Source organism: Gavia stellata, chromosome 9, assembly GCF_030936135.1.
Source record: "Gavia stellata isolate bGavSte3 chromosome 9, bGavSte3.hap2, whole genome shotgun sequence".
In the NCBI taxonomy this organism is placed as follows: Eukaryota; Metazoa; Chordata; class Aves; order Gaviiformes; family Gaviidae; genus Gavia; species Gavia stellata.
This window is the reverse complement of record NC_082602.1, coordinates 23,484,588-23,511,050: the sequence shown is the minus strand read 5'-3', so window position 1 is coordinate 23,511,050 and position 26,463 is coordinate 23,484,588. Positions and strand designations below refer to the sequence as shown.

Here is a 26,463-nt window from a genome sequence, read left to right as displayed (position 1 = left end):
ACAAGGAACTTGCATACTGGAGTTGGAGTAGATTAAAGATACCAGTCCCAATAAAAAGTGAAATAATTATTGAGTAAAAACATTGGTTTCCTCTCTAGCACGTCATTCTCTTAAAACAGTGCCCTAAAGATATAAACACACTTGAACATTTTAGTTTTAGACTTTACAAAACTAATTACATTAGCCGAGTACGAAAATAATTAGCTTGCAATCACTATAATTTTTAGCTTCATTTTATTTTTCATCCATGTACTTGTTATATCTTCCTCACTCCATACTGTCCCTTCTGATTAGATTCCATGATCAAAGCAAAAACTTTATACAAATTCAAGTATCTTTAGTTTAGCAGTTTTTTCAGCCTTATAAAATGCCCCAGTCAGAAAACTAGATACTTGGAAAAGACTACCATGGCAACTACACCTTCAAAGCCAACTGATCACACTTTATGGTTCAGCCCAATCCTTGCCTTACATTTTATATAAATGCCTTGTGAGACAAATTTCCAGAAGATGCACTGCAGATCACTCCAGTACTATGAAATCCAAATAAGAATACATGTACATTTATGCACACTTTAAACAAATGGTTTATAATATATTTAAATAGATTTAAACATTTAGGTTTTATTTTCTGATCAGACCATAAGATTTGAACTCCGAAAAACCCCCAGAATTTTGTATATTTCAGACTTTTGTAATCTTAAACCAGGAAAATAGTGGAAATTTCTTTAGCATAAAGTCAAAATGAAAATTGGGAAATGTTTATTGTGGCTTAATTACTCAGCAAAAATCTGGGCCACAGCTTGGGATGCTTCATTCTTCTATGAAGCTTTTTCAGGTTTTTCTCTGTCATAGTAAGAGGGTACATCTGTGGTAGTTGGAGTTGACAGCCATTTGGGGGTACAGTAAATAGTATGATCATAATTCCCCAAACCAGTTAAAATTTACCAAACAGATACTTGTTAATTTTCTCTGGCTGCTAGATTCAAGAGCAATCCAATTTAGTAAGAATTCAGTTTTCCAACCTGGGGCTAGCACCTGCCATGAAGTTTAGTAAGTTAACAGCTCCTCATTTCTCTAGACCTCTGTTACTGTAACACATTCTCCTGCCTGCTACAGAGTCTCTATGGGCCCTCTGAAGAGACAGGTAAGCAGTTTACAGCAGCAGTCTTCCGTTAATCTAGAAAAGCAAGCAGGCTGGACTAGCATGACATGGTGTCCAGCATTACTTCAAAACCTGGTGATTGCACATCTATTCCAGTTATTCAAGGACTTTGATACTCAAAACTAACAAATATTACACTGAAATGAAAAATATTTGAATACCAGAAGTTCAAATAATATAGAGATCATGTAGAAGCTGATATGGACAAGAAAGATACCTGCCAAAGTTAAAGGTATTTGTACTCATTTTCTAGAATTGCATAGGGATGCAAAAACTTTAAATTCAGAACGGTGCAGCTCCTTCCTGTAAGCAGTGGGGAGTACCAGGCATTGCTATTACTGAAGACTTAGACTCTTGCTCGCAGTATCACTGTTTGGAGCTGCATTTGCCTGTTCATACAAGCAAATATGTGCTTCCATGAATGCACTGCATTTGAATAGAACTCTATAGCAGGAGATGCACTTTGAACTGAGATTCCAGTATAAAAAATGAAATTGGAAAATACACATGCTAAAACTGACATTGCATAAAGAATTATCTCACACTGGATGCAATTTAATAATGGAATTTTTTTTTGCATAGGAACAAAACACCATTTTTAATAACTTCGGCCACAATTTAAGAAAAAACAGCTCACCAGTCTGTAAATTACCAGTAATTAATTTTCTCTTTGTCAGCTGTGTTTAAATGCTAGGTTAGGCTATAACTTTATAAAACTTCATAAAGTATTCCTTCCTGAAGAGATTCTCAAAAACATCTACTTCAGGCATTGTATCCTGTTCTACTGACTATTTCTATTCCTATTTCTACTACACACAATGTGAGATGAGCCCTATCCCCATGCAGCTTTACTGCATGGCTAGTTGACTTCTAACATTCAGAATGGTCCATTATAGGGGCTTCTAGGTTTGAAAGAAAATTCATGCTTAAACACAGTAGGTGAGGTAGAATTAATAAGATGGTCAGTTTCCAAAACAAAAGTGTATTAATCCACATAACTTGAATTATTTAGCAGATGCTGAAAGTTTCTTCAAATTCCTCAGCATTGTGTGCTTCAGCACATTCTCCTCTCTGTGCATCATGGGTATCATATGACTTAAAGCATATGGGTTTTTTTTCCAAGAAGTAAGAGATTTGATGAATTCCAAAATTTTAATCCTCTACAGCAGAATCTTGGTAGCATGCTGTGGTAGTATGTTGCAGACAAACTTCAGCAGTGATCCTTTCTTACCTGACCAAACGTTCAAAGTTTTGAGGGCTCAAGGCACTGCTCCTGACTCAGATTCCACAAAGTAAAACAGGCGAGATATTTGAAGACCCAGAAAATAGCAAGGTACCTGACAACAGCTGAATATTCTATATACACAGATACATGGCTTCTTGGCAGAGCAGAAGCAATCCAGCTCCTTCTCAGCTGTTGGTACGACACATCACTGTAGCGCTGACAAGAAACATTGCACTTTGCAATCCATGGGAAAAAGACAACAATGTATCTTGCTGTAAGAAAAGTCGCTACAACTTTTAAAAGGGTACAGCAGAGGGAAGAGAAGGAGAAGATTAATTTCCCTAGATTCTGAAGCACAGCCTAGGAGTTCCTCAACCTTGAGCTCAAGGATTCATTATTTTATGGAAAGCAGTACAAGAACTAAGCACCTTTGTACATGTCCCATTCTGACATCTAAACAGTGACAAAATTTCCATATGAAAGGATAATTTAGAACAGTTAGTCTAATTTCACTTAACCTTGCTGAGAACAAACTGGAACATCTGGCATATACGCTGTGTCCCGCAAGCTTGAAACAAGGTTGTCACTTGAAATGCAAGATACACCTGGAACTACCATATAAGGTTGCTATAGTCTGGAAAATGCATTTTTGCCAGCCTAGTCTGGAAAATCTCTATTTCAATTAATATCAACATAGGCATACCTTCTCTAGTGATGGGAACCTTCCTGTACTACTGAAAGCACATTTTGCAATAAGGCTTCAGTGATCTCTTCAAAACAACATGCTAGATGGAAAGGTTATTAAGGTGCTTATTCTGTCTTTCCTATAATAGCAGAATCTTGATATTCATACTTCCATTTTAACAACTGGCATGTTGGTACAAATTACGGTTATCGTATTGGAGTTTTTGCTAGAAGGGCATCATGCATCCTTCGTCAATGTAATTAAAGTGAAAAGAACTATGCATGGACCTTTATTAGGGAAGAATGTGTATTAAGTGTATCAAGGTGAGGGAGAAAATAAACTTACAGGACTTGTAGACACCATTCAACTTAGCAAGCCATAGCGGGTATAGTTCATCAGAGAAGACTATCTTCTTGTCTAGACCAAAGTATTTCTCAGAGTTAAAGATAATCCAACTTCATGCCTTTCATGGCTCACCAGGAAAAGACTGACTGCATTTCAGAGCATCCATGAATAAAAGATGTTAAAAAAATAAGCTTTCTTTTATGCTTCTAAACCTGGTAACACCTTCCTTGTACAGCTCCATCACTAGGCACAAAGTTTGATGTGAGTGAAATGAAATAATTAACTGTGTTTTGTAACCCATGGGAGAAGGTAGGAAAGAAGTTTGGTATACTAGAATTTTTACACTCCTTTCAGTTTAAGTGATTAATTACTAATGTTATGAGTGCTAAGGTGGTCTGAACAGTTTCTAGTTACTTAGTGATACAAGAGTAGCTGTGTAGATCTCTCACTTAATGAAGTCTGGAGCGGATGGAATTCAATCAGAAGTTTTTCTTAGAAATTTCAGTTAATTCTGAGTTAGTTCCATCTCTTTATATTAACTGAAGTTTACCATTTTATGCTCAACTTGTGACTACTAAAAGTAATTCATAACTTCTTTAAGTTCTTACATTTGAAAACAGCAATATATAAATTGCTGTTCAAATACATCAACCATGAGCTGCATTTTCCGGTACAAAGCCAGCGTTTTGGCATTCATGTGTTGTATAACCGATAGGGAAAGATTAACCTATTTCTGGCTCTTAGAATCAGGGCTACTTTTTAAATAAAGAAAAAAAATTGCAATGACGAATTATATATAATGTTGAAGAGTATTTGGATATCCATGTCAGAGGTCTGCCTATCATCTATTGATTTCCTGTGTAACTGACCTCAAATCCATAATTCCCAAAATTCAGCCCACTTACAAAATCAGATCTAGAAATCATGTGTTTTCAGTTTCGTAACATTGATGTTGGGTGGCAGAACTAAGACAATGAAGAGAAGGACTTTCTCTTCTCTTTACATACTGCATAGCAAGTCAGAACAGTCTTTGGGTAGTCACATGTATTCATTTCATATGCAAAATGGAAAGACTACTTACACTTGAAAAAAGTTAAACTACCTTTGAAGCACATTTTCTTTCATTCCTTCTTTTTGAAGTTTAGACAGTGTCTTTTCTGATGTTTTATAGGCTCCAAGATTACAATAAAATCTACCATCCTAAGATCTCTTATAAAAGTATTTCTGTATCTACCTACCTCATATTATTACGTAAAAAATAAGATGGAGTTAAACTTGCAATGAAAATTAGTGTTCTAGTCTCATGCCTTTGGGTTTATTTTCAGATGGTTGAGATGGCTACTTCAAAAAAGTAGATTTAAATAGACTTAATTTTTTTTCATGAAATATAAATAGCACTTTCTTCTTTTTTTTTTCCTGGATTTTTAAAAATAGTTTTGATAATTACAGTTTTATTTACTAGAACTTCTAGAATGAATTTGTTTTAAAAGCCCACAGCAAAGGAACATTTAGAAACAGTGTGAACCAAATTTCTAAACCAGTTAATATGATGACAAAGGGTCATTGCTCAAAGTCACCCTTAGTAATCTCATTAGGAGATGCTTTGAGCATGAATAAAACACGTTTCTAAATCCAAAGATGAAACGACTGTTAAAAATGAAACTCATTTTTGAAAAATAAAAACCCGAGGTGTTAAAAAAAAGCAGACTTTCTTTTAAACATTGCAGTGACATGACTGGATTTTCAAAAACCATCAAAGGCTTTAAATACTTAAGAAACCTCAAAATAGAAACGGCTGTAATTTCACTTAACTACTGCAGAAGAGTGAAATTATGTATTAGTCAGGGCTGCAAAAATGAATTTCTTTTAGTCAGTCTAATTTTAAATGGCAGTGTATGACCCTGTCAGCTGATTCCTTTCTTTAAAAAAAAAAGGTGTATAAGAAATGTGAACAGTTTAGCGTCTTACAATGAGACTCTTTCATTTTTTCGTCTTTTTCATGAGTACCAGACTAAGTCCGAGTAGTCTGATACATAAGAAATTCCCCATATGCCACATTGAAGACAGGTTTTGGGGGAGGTTTTGTTTGTTTTTAGAGGTATGTACTTCATATCCTCAGTGCCATTGAAAACTAATTGGATCCTGAATCTAAATAGCAATTAAATGAAGCATACATAGTTGAATGGAAGACAGGATGCATATCAAGAAAAGTCAACAAGCAAGCAGATCATATGGAAGAGTTGAAGGAAAAACTGAGGTTCTATATCAGTAGCTTCTGTAAAATAGATTGCACGTCTTCATAATTCCAATTTTACCATTAAATAGTCCACATCACTGAGATTACCAAAAGAACGGAAACTAACATTTAACCCTTGCTACTAATGATCTTACCATATCACAAATAACAGAGAAATTAGAAACCTCCTATGTTGTCATAAATATGGAGAGTTTTTCCCCACATCTTCAATTTAAATGGAAAAAAACCCAAACCACCCACAGAATGTCTGCTTACTCCATGAGGACATACATTATTTTTGGGACATGGGAAAGGTGGTCTAGTGTTTCCTCTGCACTTCAGTGCTGAATAAAAAGGACAACATTTCAATAGTGTTGTAGTGAATATATACAGCTAATTATAAAGTCCTTTCAGTTCCAAAACACGCCAAGAAGCAGAAAGGATTTGGTAGTCGTCACTACTCCAAGACTTTAACCGCTTATGGGGAAAAAAAAACGGTATACATATACCCTCTCAGTTTGTCCTGTAGTAAAAATACTCCTGCCCACTTGTATTGGAAAAGGAAACATTGAAATGCCTCTTTCTCTTTTTTTTTCCCCTCCTTTTTTCTTAAACTAAAAGAATATTCTACAAGCCTCTCTTTTTATCTGGCATTTTACTTCTACACTAGTGTAAAATATTGCAACAGCAAACTTGTAGGGTTGTCTCCTCTTTTAAAGGTCACAGCCATTTTAGAACTTCAGACTTCAGACTGCAACGTGATCTATAACAGCTATAAATCAGAATTAAAGGGTATAAAAACATAAAAGAAAGGCTATAACGTACAGTTTGGTTTATTGTAGTTATAAGAGTAGTCACATGAATTAATCATATGACAAAGACTAAATTTTCAATGAGGCAGGAGCTATCTTTGTGGAGTTTACTGGGTCAGCAGCATGAAAAAACATGCCTTTACATTCATAAATATCAAAAAACCAACTAAATTCAGAATTGAATTTTTCAATTTTGGTTTTCAAGGGCAATATGAAATGGTGACTGCTCTGGGCAGAGCAGCTCATTGTCATCATCTGGAGGGGGTCAGGTCTCCTGCTGCTTTTACTCTGAACAGATGGCTGAAAAGAGATCAGTTTCCCAGTTTGAACAAAACCTGTTACTCTTCTTTGCAAATAAGCCAATTTCCAATTCTACTCCAAGCAACATGAACACAGAAAAATTCTAGATAAATATAAATCGTCTGCTTGATTTCAGCTTCTATTTTCATGCATAGTGTCAGCATGAGGTAAAATAAATTCAACACAAAGATTTTCAGGGGAAGAAAGCAAAGGTCCAAAAATCCAGGCTCCTTTTTAGCTGAAGTCAGTTATTTTTAATTCATAAAATTTGATATTGGGGTTTACAATACATTTCCTTTTAAGTGATATATTTTTACTAAAATTTATTTTTAAAGAAGAAAGGAAACAGCACTTAGTAGAGCTGTGATACACAAAACAGTTGGGATTGTTGTCAAGAGCTGAATTCAAAGTAAAGGACGTCAATCAGAAAGATAAGATACCCAATGTCATTTACGTAGCCCAAGCCAGCAATGTATTTCCTGATTCCATATGATTCTAACTCTCCTGTGAGCAGACAGATAATCTGCACTTCACAGGGAGTGAACTGGGCCTAGAGAGGAACTGAAGTTGTAAGACGTTTCTTAAGACAGAATGCAAAGCTTCAGTACTAGGCTTTGACTTTTCTTCCAAGTAGTCAATTTGTCAATTGCTGCTGTGGTGCATTGCTGCTTAATAACTGTTTGAACCATGAACATGAACTCACATGTGGATTGTTTTCAGGTTCTAGTTGCTCAACTTTCTTGACTTTTTTAACTATATAGAAAAGATGCAGCCTGAAAACCCTTTCTTAATAATGGAAAGTTTTTCTAAAACTTGACTACTCATAGTTGCAGAACAAATTTCTCTGTCTCAAAAAAAACAGTTTCTGGTTAGTGAGAGTATGCATTTTCCTAGGAGATCAGAATGGTACATTTTACAAAAATAATTATTGGACTTGCCAAATCCTCTAACACATTATGGTTTTCACTTTATTAAATGAAAACTGCACAGCTTCCATTGGTATACAACAGACTACTGATTATACGACCTCAGTATAATCAGTAGTCACATACATCATAGGTCCCAAAACGAAGTAGAATTTGCATGGTATGAATAGATTAAAAACTGCCAGCCACAGCACAGAGACATCTGAGAGAGACACCAGTTCTCAGCTGCTCCTAGCTTTTGAAATGAGAAAGAGGCATATACGCTGCCTTGGGTGGAGGCATACACAGCATCTCATTCCAGCATCTGATGAATTGCCATTGCCAGTCCTACCCTCTGATTTGACAGATTAGAAGTATAATTTGAGATATTACCTTTGATAAATTACGGATTTTTGTATTCAGATGATATTGCACTAATTTTATATTACTGTATCATTATCATAGGGGTAGAATTGTGTGCATCGTTGCAGTGATTTCAGGAATGGAATACAGAATATTATAAAAATAATACTTACAGGAATTTAGAAAGAGAGCATGAGCTTGTAATGCATGAAATGCTTACAGCTGTTGGGGGGGTGGGAGTAGGGAACGACTTATTTTTTCATGACCCTCAGAAACAGTGAATACACTGCAATACTAGTACAGAATCTGTCTCTCCAACACCACCCCCAGTCATGCCCTTGAATTTATTTCAATGATTTGAAAGAAGAATTTGGTGCTTCTTAAATTATTAGCAAAACAAAGCATAGCCTAAGCTATTAGTAAAGCACTAAATATTATCAAGTCCTCAATATCACTGTTCAAAGGACTGCTTTTATCCTTGAACCCATAATACTTACAGATCAATTCATATATTTCTGTTTACAAAATAAAAGAAAAAGGCAACATTTAATGAAAGTAGTATTTTAAGGGGGGGGGGCCCACAAACCACAGAAAAATCTACTTGGCTTTAGACGTGGTTAATGAGAATCGGACAAACATTTAACTGCTTCCATTTGATAAAAGTGGTCTGGTTACTTCCTACAAATAAGCGGTAGAAAGCTTTTTCTGCATTTAGATATGTTCAAATTTCAGGTAATGCTTTCACTTCTCCACTGTTATTGCCACCTTAAACCTCTTTTTAGTGTCTTAGGCATTGGTGGGTTTTGAAAGAAAATTTAGCTAGATATTGTGAACTGACAGTCATACAAATCAGAATTAGCAGCATTTTCTTTCACATGTGTACTATGAAGTGACAATAGTGAAGAAGGAACATATTTTTCAGTCTGCTTAGGAGTCTTTTAGCCATTATCCTATGCAAAATTTCAGTATAAACAGTAGCTACATAGAATAATTTAATATACTTCATTTTAGCTAAATATCCAGTCACTATTTAAATATATAGTATTTTCTTCCCCATACTAACATTTCATAGTAGCTACAATTCCAGTGGGAATCTATGCCAGGCCATATTTTTACCTCCTGAGTAGGCCATGTGTAATGTGTAACCTACTCAGTGACTCAGTTGGATATAAGCAGTATAATATACATGTACACTCAATTAGTATACCATATACTACAGTCTGATATATTTATCATCTACAAAAAAGACAAAGAGATGCACACCCCTAAAAATGCACGATTCAGTGCTCTTATTTAGGAAACGTCATGAAGTCAGTCATTAAGCTCTATGTGCTTCTGTTTCACTAAATACAAAGCTTTCTCTAAAAGAGGATCTGCATCTCTCGAAGTAAGAGCTAAAAACAGTTAAAATTTTGAACTTAACCCTGTCCCTGATTTGGATCGCTGATGATTTGTAAGATTCATCTTTTATTATTAGAAGATAAATTCATAGGGCTCCTCCTTTCTCTTTGAGATTATCTTTAAGAACATCAAGATTTAAAACCTGTGATCACAACCAAGTCCAGCTTTATTAAAATTAATTGCCCAATAAATCAAAAAATATTCAATTTGCATGTAAGTTGGTGTCAGTTACCTATATACTACAGAATATTGAATACCCAAGACATACTCCTGAAAACCTCATAAAACAATGTATTTTTTAATACGGACTATCTTTAAGATCTCCTGTTTCTGTCCAAAAGAGACATGAGTAAATTTGTCTGAAATTTGATATATTTTCTTTGGCCACCATCAGTTCTTCAGATTACTGCATCATTTAATCAAACTCTTGTCTATTTTCCATTTAAGTCAGAGGTATATTTAGTCTAAGTAAGTCAGAATTTCAAGAAGTTCTACTGCAGATAACAGCTGCACAACAATGAAGAAAAAAATATGGGCACTACACACAGGTAAGTCTTACTGAAAAGTCCTAGTCAATTATTTCAGCGTCTGCCCAAACAAATTTACTGCAACAGTTAGTCCAGAAAGTGGATGCTTGGAATTGCTATTTAAACAGAACCTACTGAACTGGGCATTTGATTGAAAACTTGCGATGATGAGTAGTGATTAGTAGATGCATGAACCAGACTCCGACCACATGCTCTTTAGATTTTCAAAGCAGCAATCCCCTTGAGACAAGCCTTAAATATCAACTGTGACTTAACTCAATGTACTCTAATAAAATGGATAGTTCGTGTAAAGTATAAGAAATCCCATTGCAATCCTAACCCTTCTTGGCAGTGAGAGAAAACAGCCTGCCGCTTTGTCATACGACCAACAGAAAAGCGTCTGGATGATTTATGGAAAGACTTTCTTCTGGAAAGAGAAAATTATGCAACTTCAACATGTGACCTTTAGTTTTCCCTAAAGAGGCAGGAGACTTATGAAGAAAACCTATCAGTAGATGCAGGTATGATGTGTATGAACTTCAAAACTGTCTTTGCTGGAAGCGATGGATGTGGCCTAAGTATCTCTCCTCATGTAACATGCGACCTAGCCCATGAGTCAAAGCAAAACTAAGAGGCATTAGATAGAATTTAATAGAAAACTGACACATAGACTGCAGACCATGATACGGGCTTCCGAAGTACGCCTCCTTTAACTGCTGCCAACAAATCAATTGGGTCTTTTAGAAACCTGATTTTTTTCTGTGGGAAATTCAAGGCCTTTTGATGATACTGGCCATAAGACTGATGACCGAGTTATGAGACATCCCGTCTTCTTCCAATAATCACATAGTCCAACAGAAGTCTAGAATTTAATACAGTTTTGAATACAGCAAAACAACCTTCCATACTGACTTCTGTGTTGTAAAAAAGGTATTTTGCCTCTATCAAAAACTTCTGAACAGCCTCTGAACAGTTGTGACCACAAAACTCTTCTAGCAATTCATTACTAATGCTGTAAAATGAAGTTACATGGTAATTGCAGTCAAGCCCCTGATTACATAAACCACTTTCCGATAGAGTCAGATATGAAAGAGGCTGGTTGACAGATGCACAGACAGGCTGAAACTGAAAATGTCACACAGAACTGTCTTTACAATTTTTATTCTGGAAACTCTGGGGACTAGCACATCAGTGAGAAGGAGTATGAAAACAAGTTGTTTCTCTAGCAAATCAGAAGTGCAGCCATGAATGTGGATAAGTAGTAAGTCTGACAGTAAAATTTATCATATTAGCAATATGCACTGGAAGAGCTACCCTAGGACTATCACAGCCCTTGAACTCTCACTTTTGAGGCAACAGAACTCTTCCTGCTTAAATAATCTGCTTAAGCAATAAAGAGGAACCTAGGTGACAGACAGCTACTGAATTTATTTCCTGTATGACATATTAGCCCCAAATGCATATTACTTCTTCAAAAACCAGAAAAGTTAGTCCTTTATTTGTCTGTTGTACACATACAACATATTACAGTACACAGACATCATATTATCCAATGTGATTTGACTGTTGATCCTAAAAATGTTATTTATCTGAACAAAAGAACTACCAAAAACGCCAGGACACACTGGTGAGTAACCAAGAATCTGTTGAGGATGTACTCCAGCCTATCAGAGATATCTTAAGAACTTTGAAGTCTTTGGAGGAAGAAGAAAAAAAAAGAAGAAAAAAAAGTCTACACATAGACAAGTGTCCTGTAGACAGGACAACCCCAATTGCTTGAGAACATGACAAAAAAAAAAAACCCAAATAAACATAAATGAGGGATAAATTTATTGATAGGACAGATCTAACCTTGGACAACAGCCTTCTTTTGTGTTATAGGCAGAAAATAATTTGATTTGGTCCCATTACGTAAAATCTCACAAGAGACTACTCCACTTAGGAGAATGTCTTACAGAATGTTATCAAGCATGTGGTGTTGCAAGATTGATTCTTTCAGAATAATAATTGAGAATAATAACGGAGAGCCACTATCAGTAATTGCAGCCCAATATCTGACCCTCCCAACCCCGCCCCCCAAACAGTCCTGGAAAAGGAGCTGATCCAGTAATTGTGGGCATTACACCAAATTTGTCATGTCTTGATTGGAAAAAACTTTCTGACACCACATAAGGAGAATAAAGAAGAGAGGGAAGTAGGCAGAAAGGGAAAAAATGTTTTTTTGAAATACAGATATTTTTCTCTCATGGGAACATTTGGTTTACACTGATGAGGAAAACGGAAGCTGCTGGGGTTGGATTTACTCTGCTTTATGACTTCATACTAGAACCCAGAACCCCAAATTTCATTCCTGAATTCTACACTACCCATCCTTTCTAAACTTGCACAGTCCTGGCTCTCAAAATAAGGTTTTCAGTAATAACCTAAACTACATTAGGAATATTTGGCTATAATCATTATATTCTTCTCATAATAAATAGCCTTTATTTACTTATTTGGTTACTGTAGTCATAAGCAACTAGTAAGATTGACAGAAACACCTTTACTACCAAATCCTGTGGAGACTATGGATGCTGAGCCCCTTCTGAAGAGACCTGGTCATTCCTTAGGAATCAGAAGTTGCTTACTGAAGAAGAGTCAACAAATGCTTGCTAGAAAATTGTGGTTTCTTCAGGGTTAAAAAATATTCCCTTGCAACCTAGCATTCTGAAAGAAAATAGCATTTGTTGAAAGCAGCATGAAAGCTGGGAGAGAATAATCCTGCAAAGCTTCTTCAGAATCAGATTTGCTCTGCCTAAGGCTTGATTGCTTAAAAATATTTTTATATTTTGCCTCATCAAATTCTTGTTTACCCCTAGAAAAAAAACCTGCAAATGGCATAGTTTTAGGGACAGAGATTCTCTTATATGAAGCAAGCTTCTTGAATGCTCTGTGATAACTGGCACAGCAGTCTCAAAGACAGACTTTAAAATCATCATTATCCGAATCCACCAAGAATCCTCAAACATTTAGGACAAGACAGGAAATAGTGTGAAGATCTTGACAAAGGTTGGCTTAAACAAAAGTCATCGAAAACCTAAAAGAAAATTTAATACCAAAACAACCTTAAGTTACTAATCTGCTCTTCTGTAGCTGTGTATATACTGCATTTTGCTACTAGACATTTTGTGAATTGCATTGATTTGGGATTATGCTGCCCTGCTGTGGGAGGGAGGACACAGGGACTACCAATTATATACGTGGCCTCAGATGTCAATGGGTAAAAGACTGATATTGTGCATGGGTGTGTTGGAATATACGTAAACAAAGTTTAAAAAAGATCTTGCATCACTATTTGCCATAAAATGTGTTTCTGGATAAGGAATATCAGTTTCCATTCTAGCAAATACTATGATCTCTGAGTTCAGTTTTCAAAATACAAAAATTGGCTAGACATTTTATGCTGGACTTTGGTGGTGTGGTATTAGATCATTTAAGCCAAAGCAACTGGTTTCAGTATACTAGATTGCTGTATTCAGACAAACCAGATACCTTCTCGTGAATATGGCTGATGAAATTAGAATTATGACTCCATACTTCCTCCTTGCAACCGCTCATTCTTGTTCCTCTGGCAGAAGCTACTGTTGCCACTGCAGTGGCAGTGGAATTAACCATGCAAATAGTCCTCATCCATGAAATCAAGATCAGTCAAGAAGACTACCAACAACAGTGTTCCCATCTAACATTACCTTAGAGATCATCAGGAAGGCTCATACAGTCTGTCCCACCAGCTGTTTTAAATTAAGGCATCAGAATCACTTCACAATATTACTTTGTGCAACTTTGTATACACTATTTTTCTTCTTCATGAGATCTTGTTCACCCTTAGTGTCCCGTGTGGAGCAGTAGGGACAAGGGTGCTTATTTTTATCAAATAACACAATAACTAACTGAAGAACAGGGAAAACACAAGATGATCAGACTGCTGCACCACACATCTAAATCAACTGTAAAGCCAAAGCATTCCTCCCATTCCAAACCCATCCTATTTCCAAGCTCTGCCATGCTTCATTTTCTCACTCTATATCTCATCTTTATCCAAACATCACTCCTCCTAAATGGAAAGGAACAGAGGAAGACTTGTGCATAATTTTTGTAATTTTAAAATATGTTGTGCAGTTTTTAGTGATTGCTAGAAAAGTCATCACAAAGAAAAATCAATAAAGACTTTTTAAAAGTTGTTTTAAAGCTAGTAATCTGTTAAAAAAAAACTAAAAGAATGTTTTTGAAACAGTTGGCACCATCTGTTTGCTAAAAAAAAAGAAAAAAAAAGACTGTAGTTAGCATAAGCATTGCTTAACTCAGCAGACCAACAAATAAGTAAAAACCCCATCAATTTATAGTTCAATAAAATATGAATTACCTGGATTTTGCCAGAGTGAAATAGACTGTGTCATGGTAATATGTAACTACATTTGGTAATATTCTTCAGCGCATATTTCATTATTTCTCAGCATCTCATAGGTACTCAAAAAATACTTAGCCACAAACCACATTTAATTCCCAAAACTCTGTGGTGAAAGCAAGTAAACACTTTACAAACTGGGCATCTGCCTACCCAAGACCAACACATGGCATTTATAATTTTGCCAGTTCCGTTACTAACATCCAGACAGATGCCAAAGGAAGTCATCCAAAGACTTTTCAGGCAATGGGAATGAATTGGCCTTATTCAGAAGCAAAGCATTAAAATCACCTCATGGATGACACTAACATAAAAACATGGTGCTAACCTTTACAATGCATAGGAGGAGTAAAAAGAAATGTTAAAGCAATAATACAGATGCTCAGAACTAGAAATAGCAACCTGTTATACATGTTGTCAGCTGTTACCAGCTTCTCTTGCCCAAGTGCATAATATACACATTCAGTGACAGAACAGCTGGGTGCCACCTCTTCTCTCAGCAACCTAAATATTGAGCTTACTGGCAACCAATGCATCCTGTAAAGGCTGTTTGATCTACAAGGTGATTTTGGGTTTGTTATTATAGTAACCAAAACTCAACCATTGACCAAGCCAGATTGCTTTGCCAAACACATGCTCACAGCATATTCTATGGTGTCGGGCAAGATTCAGTAAGGGTAACGAAAACCTAGAGTATCTGGGAAAACAGAAAAACCTGGCTAATACAGATAGTATAAATGTGCTTGAGGAATATGGTGCAGACACATCCATGTTGATATGCGATCCCGCAAGGTCCAAAATTATGATGTTGGCACTGCACTGAAATAAGCTTTAGGTAACTCACCATGCTGGAGATTGCAGTTCAGCGTATTTCACACACAACCAGTTTATGTCCATCAGGTCCAGCACTAAATCTGAGGTAATGTGCCTAAGTGGACCTGTGGTGACACCATCCTGCTCAGGGTGCCAAATCCAGGAAAACATTCTTTGTTCAAGCTCAGCATTGCAAGAATGTTTCTGGACCCCAGCTAGTACTGAAAACAGCTTGCATGCCACTGCACCTAAGCTAGTCAACCATACCAACTAATAAATTAGCTAATAAGGCTTGCTAGAACTGACTACAGATCTATGATTGACCTGCCCACTTAACTAACCAGATAAAGCCCTCGGGGGGGGTGGGGTGGGGTGTGGGGAGGTGACTAGACTGTAAGCAACATTTTATTTTAAATCTTTCAGATTTCATGCTTGATCAGATTAGCTATGGCTAATAGTTCCTGCAGCCTTTTGTTCCTAGCTCTAAGAATATCAACGAAGTGCTCCTAATATAGTGCGACTATAGGGAATTCATATATTGCACCAACATAGTAAACATTCCACAAATTCAATGAATTCTACCAGTAAGAAGATACTGGAAGTCTGTATTAATACACTCAGGACTGTGAGGGATGTCTTCACCTGGACTTAACTATGAAGACAGAAAACCGTGATGTAAAACTGCCCCAGTGTAAAACTCGGCTGACTATGCTGACCCATGGCATCAACTACTGATGTTGCCAGCTCCAAACCTCTAACTGAATGCTTATCAAGGCAAACCAACAAAAAAAAACTGAACTTAGTTATAAGTCCAGACACTGCCCACTGGTCTGACCCTACGGACACAAAGGAGTAATGAAAAAAGCTATCCATCAAAAGATCGCTAAAGTCTCTCCGGAGGTGATGGCATATTTTCAGAAAGACCAGGGTTCAATTTTACTGCCAGTGGGGCACGTTCAAGTAGGTGGGAGAAGCCTTGGAGGTCAGGTTTTATTAATGTGTGAACAAAGATTAGCCTCCACATCATCCCCACTGCATTCCACCAATCCGTTTTTCTTGTTTTCCTTTGAGACTGCTAGCACAAAAAAAACAACAACTAATTCTCTCCTCTACAATTTAATTTGTCTTTTTTTTTTTTTGACATATTTTCCATTTGAAAGAATCATACTCAAAATGTCAGAGAATTTACAGACTAGCAACATGGAAGAGAAGATATCTAGAAAAAGGAAGGGAGAAAACATTTGAATTCACGAGTGTTTGACAGCTGAGTAAGTCACATCACTGAATTTTGTACCAAGCATAATTTCAAATATATCTTTTCATTTCACTGGATGTTTTAAAGAAACGCCTGATAATACATATCAAACCAGCTTAAAATAAAAAAGTAAAATAATAAAAAAGACTTAATTTTAGTTCTAAAGGAACTTCTAATGAAAAAACAGCAGTGGAGACATTTTATTGTGGTACTTCTCTCAACGATTCCATAATAATTTTGGAAAAGAAGTACTCTTTATATATACAATAGACCAAACAGCAGTGAAAAAAAATTATAATACATATTCAAACTTTACCCTTTGACGCCTGGTAATAACATTCTGTCTTCTACGCAGATGCTGCCTATATGGGATCACAGTAAGTAAAGTACGTTTGACCTACCGAGCTTAACATGACTGTAAGTGAATCTCAAAGACAGGAATGCAGGACGTATGATGCTGCAGCCCTGATTGATAACTAAGAAGTCAGTTATAAATAAATCTGGAACAGTTGGGATTGACTGTTGTTTAGCACTTTCAGACAGACATTCAGGGCAACTGGCAGAGGCTTTGAAAGCTGTTTCCTATATTAGAATCATGACAAAAATAGAAGTGAGGCTGCATTCCCTTGTCTTCTGCTAAAATAGATCTTAGGCAAAAACATTTTTACAAGTTTGGCAAGGCATAACTAGTCCACTGTCCGATAGAGAACAAAATCGTAATTGGAAGTCCCATATTGATCTACCATGAATAGTTACTCATTGAATTAATAAGAACAAAAAAATCCAAAGAGAAAAGGAGAAAAAAAAAAAGTGGAGAGTACTAGGCGATATTAGGGACAAGGAGAAGCTGGTTTTACGAATTTTTTTAACTTGTAAGTGAAGGTACAATCAGAATTCACTAGCCAGAAAGACCCTAAAGACCTTTAAAAAGGGAAAAACCATTTATTTTACCAACTGTCCTTAGGAAAATATGGGGGTTTTGGAAGTTTGGGGTGGTTTGTTGCTGGTTTGGGGGTTTTTTTTGTTCGTTTGGTTGGGTTTTTTACATTCAAGAACAGATGTTGCATAATAACTACCAACAGCAAGGCTGAGTTGGGAGAATGGAACAGGAAAGAGCGAGCATGTGTGGGGTTTTGTTCTGTTTTTACGGGCCCCACACACTGTTTACAGGGCAAGCATTTGTCACAGAGTTATCTTGCCTCCGGCACTTAAATTTCCAGATAAATTAAGTTGGCTTTTATTTGTGTGGTTTTTACAGTCAAAATATATCTATCAAAATATTGTAGGATTAGCTAGTTCACTGACTGAACAGCCTGTTGTTCTGCCAAAATAATCAGTGGCCTTAATGAGCAATTAAGAGCTTTCAGGGTCAGTGAGAACAGAAAATCTTAACATATAGATCAGAAATTCTGCGTATAACTTCATGCTGCTGTTTCAGATCATGAGTGAACTCCTAAACTATATGCAAGAGGCATGCATGACTGAGAATAGAATGTATATAGTATAATATAAACTCATAGGAGAGACTAGGATACAGTAAGAGCAATGTGATTTAGCCAAGTAACTCTCTCAAACAGGTTTCCCATAAACTGTTCTTTCTCAACCAAAACAGGTCTGCACAGTGTTTTGCTGACATATATGAAACTGCCCCACCTGCACGCACTCTAAACCACCCTGAACCCAATCAGCTCCAACCTAGAAGCTCTGTGACTGTGGTGTGTAATGCCAGCCTGTCCTCTCTTAGCTCATTGCTGCGGTTCAGCACTCGGCACGCCCCGATGCAGACCTTGTGGTTCTGAGCAGGATCACAGCTGCTTGGGTCAGAACACACAAAGCTGACTCATGGTTCTCAACAAAATACTGTGTACCCAATCCACCAGTGATTTCCAGCTATTACTTCTATCGTTTCTACAATATGCAAACTGCAACAGAATCAGCACCAGGAAATTTCGCAACTTGCCTTCTAAAGTAAGCCTAGTATAAATTAAGGCATGATTCAAGGACTCCAGGCTTGCTGAAGAAGGACACACACAGGACCACATTTCAGTCACTGAACTGTGTTTTTTCCATCATGACAACTGCTGAAAATATGCTTGTTGAAAGAGAGAAAATTCATCATAAAGAGTCAAATCTTTTCTTTGTAATGGATTGCCACATTGCAGACATAGTTTCCTTTTACCAGTACAGCCTGCATAAATGTATTTTAAACTAATTACCTTTAGGTGGAAAATATGACTTGCTTTCAGCTTTGTGAGGCCAGTCCACCACAAGAGGTCCAAACCTACGAAAGCTGGCAGTGATCTCATCTACAAAAAACAAATGAGGCACCTTAGAGAGAATCTGAAGACTGACAGTGGCAAGGCAAAAATTCTTACTTTAAAAGAAAAAAAAAAAAACCAGACTATTTTCTACACCTATTAAGAACAGTGAAAACTACAATAACGTACATAGAGGATGCCTAAATATTCTTTCACGTCTATGCTATACGTGGCTGCTTAAAAAAGTAATTTTACATTCCATTAATGCAAATTTGCAGCAGAATTAAATGCAAACATGATCTATTAGAAGTGAATATGCTTCAGCTGCAGTCTATTTCTAATTATAGGCACAGAGCGAGGTCAGATGCAGCCGCATGGGACTGACGGAGGAGCTACATGTCAGCACGGCCACTTCTTGTAGCATGCCCCAGAAAGCAGGCTGCATCAGGTTATGTGACTGTGGGGATTTCACCCTCCTCAGTCCCCTCTGGAAATCTTCCTTGAATTACCAAGTTATTTCTTTGCTTTTTAATCAGCAATTTAGAAACACTGTGGAACACACATTTCAAACTATCCTATAGGACAATTTTGGTTTACATGCAAATGCTTCAGAAAAAGTATTTTAAGTTATTTTTTAAAAATCTTTTTTCTCAATGCATTTATTTATGTACTTTAAAGAAAGAATTAGTTTAAAATTGTGTCTAACATGATGCTAGATAGATCAGAGCAACAATCCATCAGGAGAAAAGTTTGAAGACAAAGGCAGTGGTTTTCCAATTTTCTGGTTGCTGTTTGAGATGTGTCCAGTTTATCTGACCTCATGAGCTGCATGTCAGATTTTTCAAGCGACTAGAGCCACAAAACACATACTGCATAACTCAGAAGCTGAAGGAAAAGGTGTTACTGGAGTAGACCTCTCGTGGAAGAGGGTAATAGCTCCGAAGTGGCCATGTTATTTCCTTGCAGGATAGGCTGGGCATATATTTTGATTCTGAGTGGCCCAGCAACATTCACATCAGTTGTACCTGTTGGCCTGCTGATTCTTACAGCTGGAGATTCAGATGACCTAGCAGTCCCTGTATCAACAGTCCTGCAACTCATGATGTGACATGGGAACTGCATTTGAGCTGTTTGTAAACCATAGATTGGCAACTCATACTATTTTTTATTAAAATTGCACATGGTTTAGGTTTCAATTTAGGAGATCAGGTTCTGAGATCCCTCTCTTTTCATTATAAGGCATCCTCAAATTCCCTATGTATGCCAGTTGTAGCTAGATAGTGTTGGATTCCAGCTATAATATAAAAAATACACCAAAAGCTGTCATGATTCTGGTTTGGGAGGCAGGGTGTGTGGGAGCACACACAAGTAGAGCAGATGCTGAGATTGAGAAAAAAACCGGACCATCCCTACTAAGCTGGTTATTATTTTGTAACCATATTCATTACCCTACATTTGTCAACTGAACACTGCATGTATGCTGGATATAACAGCTGATCAATTAAAGCGTGATTTATTTTGGTAAGGACTGTATTAACGAAGTCCTTAAAGTCAACCACGTATTTTAAGAAGAACAGGGAAAGGCTACAGAGTTGTGACAGTACCCACTAAGTTCCCTTTTTCAGCTTTCCCACTTTACATATGTGGGAACACATGCTGTTATTGTAGATTAAAAGACCTGCCATGCAGGCGTTTCTGTCTCCGTCTTTTCTGATCTACAGTACAGAAGAATGTCATATTGCAGGGGGTGGTGGTGTTTGTTGTTTCAAATAATGTCACAAGCACTACAAGCGACATACCTGGGAAAATACATTCGTTTTTATGAAAATCTGACCTTTTTAAAGTAATTATATGAAAGCCAGTTCCCATATCTCACCAGTGTAACTTATTCACAGTACCTTCATCAATGTCAGGAGGAAGACCTCCAACAAACACCTTTCTAGAATAGCGTTCCACTCTTTCACCATTCTGACAGCGTGTTGGAGAGCTGAGACCCGATGATAAAGACTGATCACCATGACTGTCGTCTAGGAAGCCATCTTCAAAAGGAAAGAGTGAAGACCGACCTGTAACAGATTTTGTAGTATCTACAGTTAACGCTATTTCCTGGAGAATTAAGCATTTCAGTAAAAAACGTTATATTCTCCTTTTACTGTTCTGCTTTAACAAAATTTGCATTAAAGGGCCCAGCTAAGTGGTCCAGTTATCCAAATGATGTTCATTAGTATTGCTTCTATTTTTCCAAGACTATATTATCCTCACAAGACAATAAACCTAATTTAACGTTAAAATAACCCTTGCAAATGGCTTGCAATGAAAACCAACAAGTTATGATGAAATTGTTTGTCATAGCTATAGAATGAACCTTTGTAAGATTTACATTTCAAACCGATTCTTAGAGATTTAAATCTTCTATTACACATCTTGAAGGAATGATCTTAAAGAGCAGATCCCTCAAGCCATTGCACTGCAGAGCAGGACAGTCTCCTTCAGAGTGCTTTACAGGGTCCTAACCACAAGGGCTGCAACACTTCCTCCTCGAGTGAACAGAGGCCCAGTCTGAGCAGGGGAGCAAACAGCAAAATAAACAGAAAAGCTCTGTATTGTCGATATTAAACATGTAGGTGAAGCAAGAAGCTTAGCTAACAAGAAAAAAAAAATCTTTAAAATCTTGTTAAACAAACCACAAAAAACTTGCACTTGAAGAAAAAAGTTTTTAGCTAGGACAGCCTGTCAAGCTGTCACTCAGTGTTAAAACACCCTTTCAGTAATGAATTAACAAAAAGCAACATAAATGGCTGCTACTCAGTTCGTTAATGAAAAGTAAAGTATTTATTGGTGACCATTTGATGCAATTAACTTGTTGCTATTACTACCAAAGTATACACACAGTAAGAACAGGTTTATTAATCCAGAAGATAAAGTACAGAAATATGCAAAGTCTGTATGTAAGCAGCACTGTAGAACATGCCAACTTTAGAATTTAGTAAGTCCCTATACCTGACTTGAAAAATAAATCCTGCAACATAGAATGATGTGTAAATGGGAACCCCATCTCAACTCTCAAAAGGCTGTCCCCTCATGTCATGGAGGATTGCTCCCAGGGATGGAATTATAATTAATTGATACAAACAGTTTATAGGGGGGTTAATAACAAATACAAATAGCAGGGCACATAATGAAATTCAAAGGTAATGGATTACATGAAACTGACTTCCAGCAAGACCTAAGGAAGAATTAATACCATACTGATAACAACAGTAACAATAATCTAGCAAAGTACAGGAAATAGAGGCAAGGAGAAAAATCCAGACATGCAGAGGAACGCTAGTCAGAAAAATGTATACACTGAAAATATCAGTAATAGAGTCTCCAGTAGTAAAAGACAGATTACAAAAAGAAGAAGCAATCCCTATATATGGAAAACAAGCTAACAAACAAAAACCAGGAAAGATGTTCTGACTGACACAGAACACCTGTGTCTGCTTGATTTTTTAGGAACACCAGGCATTAGAAAAGTCTTGATTAGAAAGAATATATTGAATGCACAACATTGACAGAGATCACAGGTGCAAAAATCCACTGCAGCAAAAATCCTACTGTGCTTTCAAGCACCAACATAAAAAACAGGGTAAATGCCACAATCAGAGAAGGACTTAGAGATGCTACTTTTCAATGTCTAGTATAACTGGTTGTCAGAAATGGTGGGTTTAGAGCATAAAACAGGAAAGACTATTGATGAATATTCTGTTAATAGACAAACAGGTCACGCACATATATAAACATATGCATTTCAGCATAAAAGAGAACACATGCATGACAGAAATAATAATTGGGAATGCTAAAATTGTGTAAAAATATCAAATCAGAAAAGCCATTGGAAAGTAGGAAATTTGAAAATATCCATAAGGGATTGACATTACTAATAAGAAGCTAAATAATCTTTTCATTTCCACTCCCCCAACATATCTTCTTGTAGAAAATAAACAACAAACATGAGCCATTAGTGGAAGTAGACATATCAAATTAATAGACACTAGAACAAGGTGTTAATCTGAAATACAGGTCTACAGAGGAGGCTGAATAAGTGCTGAGTTCTGAAGGAAATAATGCACAGCAGCTTAAAAAGCAAAATACCACCTCTTACGCCAGATGCTTGACAGTCTGCAAGCATTGTACTCATCTTAAGTAAATGCAAAAGTTTATCTAAAACTTCATAGTTAAGTCAAGTATAGAGTTAAATGTATAAAGTATACAATTAAAATAATGGAAAGCATACAGACAGGGGAACAGGAAATGATTGTTCACTGTCTCTTCCAGTAAGGGGAAACTTAACGTGCACTGAACACAATCAGTAGTACGTTGCAAGGCTGAAAGCAAGTGAAACTGCGGAACCCCTTGCCACAGGCATTTTAGGATGCTGAAAAGTTTATGTAGGTTCAGAAAAGGGAATGAGCAAGAACAGGAGAAAAACCCACTCTGAAGCAATAAATATTGAGACATCACTTCAAGAAACTCCCAGAGGCAAATCTCTGGGAGTGTATTATGGGAAAGCATCGCTAAATGCCCTGGTTTTATACTTTTGCACCCCTCCCCTGGCACCTCTGAGTTGTCAGTGTAGCAGAATAGATTTTGAGCTGATTTCCCATAGCTGTGCTTACATCTGTACCTGAAAAACTGGTTGTAAAAGTTAAAAACAAGGTACCTAAAAGAACATGACTCAACAGCTCTAAGCATGATACCTCTAAACAAATGCTCGCCTCCCTACTCAAAGAAAACAGAGGATCTAGTAGAAAACTGATAGGCTATGGCAAGCTCCAAGAAATTTCTGACAAAACCTCTTCTCACTGAAGATGCTTAGTCACAGTCACAGTGACAGACTCAAACACTAATTAAAATATTCAAGTATAATAAACATGAAATGGGTCCCTGCACAGATTCGCCTCTGGGTACTCTGCATTATTATCACAATGCAAATGGTAAAAACAATAATAGAGAGCAATATATGAGAACATTTGATAAACAGCACATATTTTTTAACAGACTATTGTAGAATTTCAGGTTAAAAAAGCTCAAAACATCATTATAAAAGTCAAGGTAATGAAAAACATGAATATCACACATTTTAATATTGTATGAATAAGGCAAGTCACAAAATCCCTAACATTAATGGCAAGACACACACACACACACAAATCTACTTGTTACTACAGAAAAGCCTGAATTTCACATAGGAAACAATTATTATGGAGTAAAACATGCTTTTTGGTAGAGTAAAAAAAAGATTCTTAAAGTCCAGCACATTCAGAACTTGTTTGCCCTGTTTTGTCATCACTACAATTTGTATAAAACAGCATACACTGTGTTCATGACAATTACTGCCACATTACTATATTTTGCTTCTACAAGTGAACATGAGTTTCAAGAACTTAACAGTGTGCAACTGATTCTCACCTCCTTCCCTACTTTGGTGCCATTTGATCAACCTGCAAACACTTGCCACAATCTTAAAATGAAATTAAACATTGTTCACATGCACAGAGAGTATATAATATTATATACTCTGCATACTTTCCAATTTGTTTCAGTACCATGAGAGCACTGAAAAAGTGTAAGAATTAGGATGCTTTCAACATCTGTTAACAATAGCCTGTTCTCTGGAAGCTGGGAAAAATAGGAAAGTAAGTTTGTGGGGAAAACTTAAATCTTTTCTTTTTGCTTTACCTACCAAATAAACAGTAAAACCAGTCGGCTTTGAACAAAATCAGCTCAAATTCTGTATTATAAACTGTGTTAGTACAGCCTGTACAGCCTACTAGCTCAGTCCATACATATGTGTAAACTACAAGTTACTTATACGCCTTTGGCTTGCTTGTGGCTAGGTTTGTCTCCAAGCTTCTTCACAAATGTGATGCAAATTCTACATTTTGAAAAGAAAGCTGCGTCACATGCATAGCTGTCACAGAACATACATGAAAAAGAAAATAAAATGAAGTTTAATGCCAAAGTACCCCAAGCAGATGGCACTGCCCAACTCTAATCGTTAAAAGCTGCAGTCTTCACTGTTATTTTCTCAATAAAAAACAGTCTGTGAAAGCTACAGCACAGTATATAAACGTAAGGTACATAGTAGCTTTCTTGGTAGTCAGCGAGTTTGCTATTGTCCATGTTCATTAATCTCTCAGAATAAACGTATATGTAGCACTGTACACTTGTAAAATGTTTTCAGTCTGCTTTTATTTTTTAAGGGTTGCCTATGATGAAATAAAGTTAAAATGTGCTCAAATGTTGTCTCTTTTATTATTATCGTTATCAATATTCACTGCTGAGGACAGTTACTAGTATTGGTATTCACAATGTTCTACCTAAGGTAGTCCAATGTAATACTCAAGTGTAATATTCATTGAAAGATGTTTTAGCTAAGAAAAAAGTACTAGTTAACACTAGTTAGTTAACACAATGCACTAGTTAAACATTGCAGTTCTACTGAAAAAATCCAAACCTGAAAACAATCTTTTTTTGGAACACTACACATTTAAAGTCATAAATACGTGTCATGGAAGAGTCTTTGCATTCAATCATCCTCCAGTTCACTAGTAATAGCAACACACTTGAAGTTATCAGCTCAAGATCATCGTTGCTTTAAGCTGCTATTAAAAGGGAGATGTTTTGCAAATGAAGAATATGAGATTGATTTATATGAAGCAATTGATCAACCAAATAATGTTAAAATTGGTAACATCATAAGAGAACTAAATATTTATTTCTCCTAGTATTCAGCAAACAGAACATTTAGTAAATGCTTTTACCTCTTCTCCGCCCATAGCTCCTGGCTGCATGTAAACACAGAAGAACATTGTCGGTACAGCTGTCATTAGATTTAGCTCCAAAAGCAAAGAAAATGTAGCTTCTACCTCTTGTCTGTTTCCCCTCCCATCATAAAGGAAAAGACATTCAAAAAGTGCAAGATGAAATTCAAACAACCCAAGACAAGATAAAAAGTTTGAAGATGACACAGCGGGGGGGTGGGGGGGTGGGGGGGGAAAGAACACACCTGCTGTGCAAGTTTTCTACATAGTAAAAGTATTAAAAAAATCAGGTATATCAGAGTACTATGAGATAACAATTTAGGATTATAGTTTTCAGAGGCAATAAACATCATCAACAGTAATCCTAATTAAAACAATTAATTTTGCATTTTATTAATTAGTTGTGGAGAACATATTTTCCAATTATGTTTCAATTTAAATAATTAACCATCTGTAAATACTAAAATCCTATGAAAACAATATGAACACAATAGCCAGTATGTTCAGATGAATAAAAACAGATTGAAAAAACATCTTTGTAACTACCAGAATTAATACACCATTTCAACGAGACACGCATTAATGGCAAAATCCACAATGTTGTACAAGTGCAGAAGCATATTTCGTGATATAATGGGAAATGCAAAAAGCAGCATTTTTTGATCTGAAATTTTAGAATACCAGAAAATAATCTGGAAAACAGTGTCTTCTACACAGGGACTTCAGTCTGTCACAAAAGATCTCTGTGATCTTCCAAGGTAATCAAATGTGGAAGGACCTGATCAAAAAGGGATCAGGTAGAGTTTTTCAACAGAAAGTGAGCTTAGGCAATAGGTAGTAGAGCCTTGTTTTGTTTCTTTCTCTCTTCACTGCAATACTATTTATGTTCCTCCTCCTTCCCAACCCCATCGCATTTCCAAA

The 26,463-nt window shown here is 36.5% G+C and overlaps 1 protein-coding gene across 2 annotated transcripts in view; it reads right to left on the bottom strand.

The window, feature by feature from the left end:
- The window catches only part of CPEB3 (cytoplasmic polyadenylation element binding protein 3), a 96,043-nt gene that overhangs the window by 12,767 nt on the left and 56,813 nt on the right, over positions 1-26,463 (bottom strand). Inside the window, exons 5-7 of one of the 2 annotated variants that reach the window (XM_059821242.1) lie at positions 25,543-25,566; positions 20,632-20,799; positions 18,692-18,781 (exon numbers count right to left, since the gene is read on the bottom strand). In XM_059821242.1, the coding sequence (XP_059677225.1) occupies positions 18,692-18,781; positions 20,632-20,799; positions 25,543-25,566 (282 nt within the window). The remainder of the gene's footprint in view (positions 1-18,691; positions 18,782-20,631; positions 20,800-25,542; positions 25,567-26,463) is intronic. The other variant, XM_059821243.1, reaches the window with a different exon arrangement.